At 24.3% G+C, this 7769-nt stretch overlaps 1 protein-coding gene across 1 annotated transcript; it reads left to right on the forward strand.

The window, feature by feature from the left end:
• On the forward strand, nucleotides 1-3098 carry LOC114131125 (uncharacterized). Its single transcript, XM_050201065.1, has 4 exons — nucleotides 1-168; nucleotides 337-492; nucleotides 2364-2531; nucleotides 2727-3098. Exons 1-4 carry the CDS (start codon nucleotides 85-87, stop codon nucleotides 2901-2903), a joined length of 585 nt encoding a protein of 194 aa, XP_050057022.1. The 5' UTR covers nucleotides 1-84; the 3' UTR covers nucleotides 2904-3098.
• The last annotated feature ends 4671 nt before the right edge of the window (nucleotides 3099-7769 follow it).

Below are 7769 nucleotides of genomic sequence, written 5' to 3' on the forward strand. Positions count from 1 at the left end.
TATGAATTATGACTGTTATTCATTTTTACTATTGAAAACTTATGAAATACTCTATCGTTATTGAAACAAAGTTTTATCGAGAAGATGATAAAAATAACATTATTTGTTTTCATTGGAATTTTCTCATTTTCTCAATCACAAGACCGTTTTATGCCGAACTTGCCTATGGTAATAATAAAATATAAACTTCTTGATTAATTAAATAAATTATATATATTTGCAATGTATATCATTCGTGTACATAACTTATTTATAATATATTTATATAAAGTATATATTTAGTTTAGTTATATAAATATTAATTTAGCAATATATGAGATATTAAACTTATTATAGGGAGAATATCGTACAGTATTTGAAAAAATTCATTTATGTGAATCAATAAAAAACCAATCATTATTAGCTAACTTCTATTTTGATAAAAAAACATCAAGTGAAACTGTATTAAGAGGGAATTTGACATTTTTGATACCTTTTGACGATACTCTTACAGTAAGTACATAAAATTAATGGCGTATAATACAATATTTAAACTTCCGTATTAAAGTATTTTAGGCAACAAAAATATAACTTAATGAAAATATATTTATTGAATTGAATATGTGTGTATTATAATACAAGAAAAAGTCCTAATGGACTGATTTATAATAAACATATAGTTAAAATTACCAAAATGATTCATTACAATGTATAAATATTGAATGAATGTGCTGTTATAACTATCATAGTAATAAATACATAGTAATACTATGGTATATGAGTACTAAAAAAGGATTTTGCGAAATTTGAATTTTGAAACAGGTATTTTAGGTTCATAAAAAATAAATATATTTTTGTTGTATTTATGTTTAAATAGTATTACTACGATTTATTACACATCATTATTAAAATTTTTGGTTATAATTTAAGACTTCAATTGTATACTTAATCAAAACAAATCAAGTACCTAACTGCGTTAAAAAACTGTGTGATTGACATTTAACGGAGCTTAAGAATTTAAGATTATATATAGAAATATTATTTATTCGTAAAATTATCAGCTAATTAAATTATTATACTTGGCTATAGTTCTTAAAAATAGTGATGAGTCGAACCCTGATTTTTTTAATCAAACTGAACTTGAACCGAACCTATTATGATTTTAAGTCGAACTTGAACTCGAACTCAATACTTTTTATCATGTACATTGTATCTACCTATAAATTAAATCAACCATTATTATTAATTACTATTTTATTTTAAGTTTTTGTATTACCTATTCGACATTTTAACTTTTAAGTCTAAGTAATTGTATTATTTACAATACATTTAAATTTTAGATAATTTCTTATTATTATTATTATTATTATTTTACATAAGTCGGTAGGTACCTACACAATAAATAATAGTAATTTAATAATTAATTATTAATAAGAAAAAAAAATTAAAATAGAAATACGCATAATACATATTTATTATTAATTAATTATTTTTAAAACATAGTTATGTAAAATATTATCATTAATTAAAAATTTTAAATTATTATGTAGAAGTACTAATTGTTCTTCTGTACTAGAACTAATAAGTCTCTGTCTTATTTTAGTAACTATTTGTCCGGCTTTAGAGAACATGCCCGTTACAGATTAACACTTTCTATCGCCAATAGTCTAATTATTTCTAAATAATCATTATCAATTTTTATTTTTGAAAAATAACTTTTGAAGAATTGTACAAATATTTATATATTATCATAAATAAATAACTATCATGGCCAGTAAGTCTGGTTTGAAAAATATTTTCAAATTCGATTTTCGAACAGTAAAAGATGTTTAATAGTTCGGTTCAAATTTTTTTCATGTTGAGTTCAAATTTCGAACCTAACGAATATCAAGGGTTTGGTTCGAGATTCGAACAGTTCGACCCATTACTACTTAAAAACATTTCATTAAATGGAAGATCGTTAAAATGATTTTTTTACTTATAACTGTTTTAGCAACATAACTAAATAATACACTCCTACTCAAATACTCAATTAGTTAGATCATAAAAAGTGCATATTTTATTTTTTTCTGAAATTTCCTAGGCCACTTAATTTGTATCAGGGATCAAAGAAAGATCGAATGAAAACTAAAAATGACTATCTATTTAAATTAAATGTGAAAAAACTATTATTTTTTTAACTGACCACATAAATTGTATTAACAAATATTGTTATTGTATTTATTACAAAATAAGTGACTGAAGTTGCAAAATTTTAGTGAGCATAATATTAAAGTGTTCGTATAATATATAAGTAGGAAACAATTTAATTTCCCGTTGAATTATAAATGTTTGTAGTTCAATCTTCATCTTACCTAAAGTAAATTTGTATTATTTATTTTAAGATTGATTTAAACTTGGAATCTTGGGGATCAACTGGTGGTTGGATACCAAATTCAAATGTGTATGTAACAAAAAAGGCGTGCAGTACTTTAAAAAAACTCGGTGGAAATGCTTGGTATACAGCTATGAAGGGTTTTAACATTCCAAGTACTACATGTCCAATATCAGTGGTAATGTATAAAAACAATAATTAAATAATTTTATAATAACCATGATAAAAGTAAATTGATGACTCTAAAATAGTTTAATTAGTATATAAATAATAATACGTGCTATATAATTTAACTATCATAATAATGATGGCATTTCATCATCAAAATATTATATATATTCTTTAATAATTATTTATCTCTACATTTTTACAGGGTGAATATATTACATCAGGGCTTGACTTAAAGAAATTTGAAGATCATGGCTTTCCCAAAATATATTTTTATGGAAAATATAAACTAGTGTTTAAGATAAAAACTACAGAAAATAAAATAGTTGCCTGCGTGTATTTGGAGATCAGTCTTTTACGACCATGGGAAACAAAAATTTGAATAAGTTACACAAATTATTATAAATCTTATATTCACTAAATAGAAAAAATAACTTATTTATTATACAAGCTAATAAAATATTATAATCAGTTTCGGACAAAATCAATATTGACTGTTGTTATTTCAACACAAATAACTGTATATATTTTACTAACAAATTCAAGTTGTGTACTTTATTTTATTTAAAACCATTATAATAATACGTCAAAGTTACAATACACTATAAAATATTATAATTAATTTTATCTGGTATAAATAAAAATATTTACATTCATTATTGGGATTACTCAGTTTTTTAAATCATCAAATCATTCAAATCGTTAATCGTTTTTCTAGCTTGTGAGAACACACCTACATGTATATAATAATATAACTAATAAGATTTCCACCATGTAAAAAAATATTGTATTAGGTAACGCTAAAAACATTTTTATCAAAAACAAAACTACTAATTGCATACATTATTGTTAAGAGGTGCTTAATCTATTTTTTGAATTGATTTAGATAATAATATCAGTTTAAATGTTTTAGACATACAAGAAAACTATTAGTTACACTCAGCATTCAAAAATATACATATAATATGTTGAATATTCTTATTATCAGCGTTAATTACTACATATACCAAAATAAAAAAAAATGTATAATAAAATAATTAATATTATTAATTATCTACCTGTCCTGACTATAATATTTTTGTAATGTATACAAAATTATATTTTATATACATTGGCGTATTTATTGATGATGTAAGGTGGTTATTTTATTTTTTAACATTTTTTAAAACTTATTAAGGAAAAAAAACTAAAATATTGCACATGGCCTTTTTATAAAAAAGTATTTAGTATCTCGATGTAGATAAAGTTGGTACCTATTTCGTTTATTATTAAAATTAAGAAAAAATGCAAGCAAGTAGGTACTGTTCTACTGTACATTAGATGCTAATGAGGTTACTATTATGGATATGTTAATTCGAAATCCATGATATGTTATTGTACATGAAAAACGATTCTTCTGATAGGCAACTGTGTGTTAGCCTATTCATGATATGTTTTTTTTTTAAATATAGCTATTAAAGTAATTTATTTTAATTTTATTATAACTAAAATACGGTAATCTAAAAAGGAAAATTACAAGAGAGTTTCCACAAGGTATAGTGTGCTATACTAGGTCCGTTTTTGTGTGTTATATACTACACCTAGGTGTATAAAAAGTATAAAAATATACAAAAAATATATAGATTACAAAATTGTAACGTACTTATGTGGATGACACTATTTCTGTACAAAAAAGACCAATAATTAAGCTTAAGAAAGTAGTTAATCTCTTTAGTTAAATTAAATAACTATTTTTTTACCTTTGGTATATATATTTTTGATGATTATTATTATTCGGTTATTCCTTTTGAGAAATTGTTTGTACATTTTTATAAAAATATCATTGAATATATGATGATATTATATTATTTATTACTATGTTTTATTTTTTAATTGTAATATTGTGTTAGACTCGTACACAAATTTGATTATGTACTAAGTATTATTACAAAATTATATTTTTTTTATTAGTTTTATAATTTATAAATGCTTAAATTAAAGGAGATAAATGATTGAAAAAAAAAAAAAAATACAATAAACCATTTATTTTGCTAAACTTATAATGCACTCTAGTGCTCTAGCGATGTATTACTAATTCATTCGAATTTATTCCGTTAACCATAAGTAATTATACAGAGGGACTACTTAGCCATTTTGGTATTTTGGTGGGAGCGAGTCTAGAAATTGAGAATCATTATTATTTATACATTAAAAAATACTGAGTTGAACAGGTCATTACTGGTTTAACTGTAGGTATAGAGTATTTTTACATTTTTCATTTCTTCGTAAGTCACTAGATCGTGTTATGAGTATTGAGTACAAAATAATGTCTTGTCCTGAAAATAGTTATTATTAGTACCTACAGTAGTTTTAAACCCCTAAAGATCAAAAACTATAATTTTAAATTCATGTAACGAATATAAATAAACTATTTTTAAGTACATTTTTGGTCATATCTTACATTTTGACTTAATCTATAAATAAATTATTAACTAAAAAGCCACAAATTCAAAAAAAATTAAATCTGCAACGAAATACCTAAATAAATAAATAATTATCTATATGTTTAAATATAATTAATGTAGAACCAGTATAGAAAATATTACCGTTTGGATTTCGAGAAATTAACTAGGTACATGACTAAATCAACTGAACTCAATGGTTTGTGATTATAAAACGATAATTTCATAGAATAGACCTTCAAAAAGAATGTTTTTATAATGTTTGCTCCATATCAGTGAAGTTCAATTGTACAGCCACTAATTTTAGTGAATTATTATTATCTGGAAGTATAATCTTAAAGAATTCTAAAATTCTCAGGTGCCCTCCGCCTCCGGAAGTCTATTTAGTAAAGTGAAACAACTACTAAGACCTTAATCGCTACAGTAGACTAAATTCTATAAAGAGCTTTACACTCGAACAGGACTCAGCATTGGTCCAAAGTACTTTCATGTTTATTCATCCAGTTTATGTCTTAACTGTAAAATATTGGTAAATGTGTTACATATTTAATTGAAAAAAAAATGTTTAACAGAGATCCTAATAATATAATATATCCTAATAGACGTCTAGTTTCAAAACCAGCTAAAAGTACATTTTTTGAAAACTGGTTTTTTCACATTTTCTTAATGGTCACACTATATTACAAGTGCTGTAAAAATATTGAACATTAAAATAAGATTATAACTGGTCTAAACACTCTAAACGAACCAAGGAAAATTGTGGTTGGTATCAAAATCTTTCATCTGACGATATTTATTTTAAAACCAGCCATAATCAAACACTTTTTTTTTCGTGACAAAAAATCGCAATTAAATATTTTTTTAAATGTTAACTAAGGTATAACAGAATATTAAATAGTTTTATTAGTTGTTGTTAATAAATTAAAATCAAATACAATTTATTTAAAGTAAGACATAAATCATTTATTTATATTTTGATTTTATAAAATTGTTCAATGTTAGTTTCAAAACCAGCTATATCACAAAGTCAATGTTAAAACCAGCCATACGATGAAGTTTGCATCAAAACCAGGTAGGCATATAAATACTAATATAAAGGTACGTCATAACTCTCGTAATAATATTTTTATAAAACTCCAATTCATACACAATATTGTATACATTCAAATCTATAATTTAATATTTATAACAAAACCTTAGAGTAAAATTTTAAGGTCTTCTTTGTTTTTTGTTGTCCATGAAAAATTTCAAAAAATAGTTATGGCTGATATTAAAACTACACGCTTCCTATCATATTTCATATTATTATCAATGAATTTCATAATAATATATTGTAAATTATTATTTTAAGTTTATTATGTATATTATATTAGGTATAATATTATTATTAATAATTATTATATATTATTATATTCCCAATCTATATTTCATAGTTTGAACGATACTATTTATTTAGTGATAAAACAATAATTGGAATTGAAAATAAACATATGAATAAGATATTTATCTCTTATCATCCCAGCAACTTGTCTGATTAACGTCGAACAGGTGAACAATGGGATTTAAAACTATTTTTGACGTGTCTAAGAGCATTCTTCTTGTGTGGTTTACTATTCATATGTTTACTATATTTTCATCTTGTCAATATATTATTGGGTTTTTCATACACCTAGGTAGTAACTAGTAATGGTAATTGAATTATTTTAAAATAAAATATGTTATAGTGTTTATTATATAGAAAATGATAAATAAGGAATTGATTGTTATTGTTTTTTAGACATAAAATGGCAATATCCAACTTTTACTTTGGCAAACAAAGAATATAATTTATGTTTAATAAATAACACATTAGTTTGTCTGAAATATTTTGATTTAATTTCTAATTTTGATTGAATCTAATTATTCAATGTTGTATACATTGATAATAATATATTATTTATTTAAATGTGGTATATGATAAGTCATTTAAAAAAAAAAAAACAGTTAAAAGTTATACATAAATACATTTTTGTAAATAAAAATTAAAAACAAACAAAATCTATTAGTGTAAGAGTCAACACGTCATCATGTTTTGTAAATTAATTATTCATGTAATTAGTAGTACCTACTTACTACTCACTACTCAATGGAATGGAATATATTATTGTATTAAAATTATAATAGGTATTGAGGATTAAAATAAATGTGATTGTGTAGATATTAATTTTTAAGTATTATATCAATATTGCCATATTATTTTTTAAGCCATAGAGTATCCTATAAATTACGAGATCCTGAAATTCCATCAGAGAATATGGTATAACACAATGGAATTATGTAGTATTTTAACTTAAGACAATAGTTTTGTCGGTGATTGGAAATAAATTTAAAAAATAAAAATCATGTAGAAATGTTTACCAATCTCCCGTCAAAAGTTTTTTAAACACTTCCCGCGCGAGTCCTGCAGTGATGGCGCCAAGCTAGACCGATGTAAACAGAAAAGAAAACCGTCTGGATGAATTCGCAGTAAAGAACAATTTACCTGGTATCCGGTATAATATACACTTTATCGTGTATACACACCTCCTAGATACGGTCGTACAAATAATAATAATAAAGTACAGTGTAATACTATACTCGACTGTGGGACATCGCGGGCAATTGTAACGCGTATAACGGTATACCAGGTTTGGCAAAACCGGGGTCGGTACCGGTTGATGCCGAATCCGGCGATAGGCATTCGCGTCCGGTCTTCCGGTGCCCGCGGTATTACTACCCTATATACCTATAATATATTTATACATATCCAATATGCTAGACGAGTCGCG

This window comes from Aphis gossypii, chromosome 2 (genome assembly GCF_020184175.1).
Source record: "Aphis gossypii isolate Hap1 chromosome 2, ASM2018417v2, whole genome shotgun sequence".
In the NCBI taxonomy this organism is placed as follows: Eukaryota; Metazoa; Arthropoda; class Insecta; order Hemiptera; family Aphididae; genus Aphis; species Aphis gossypii.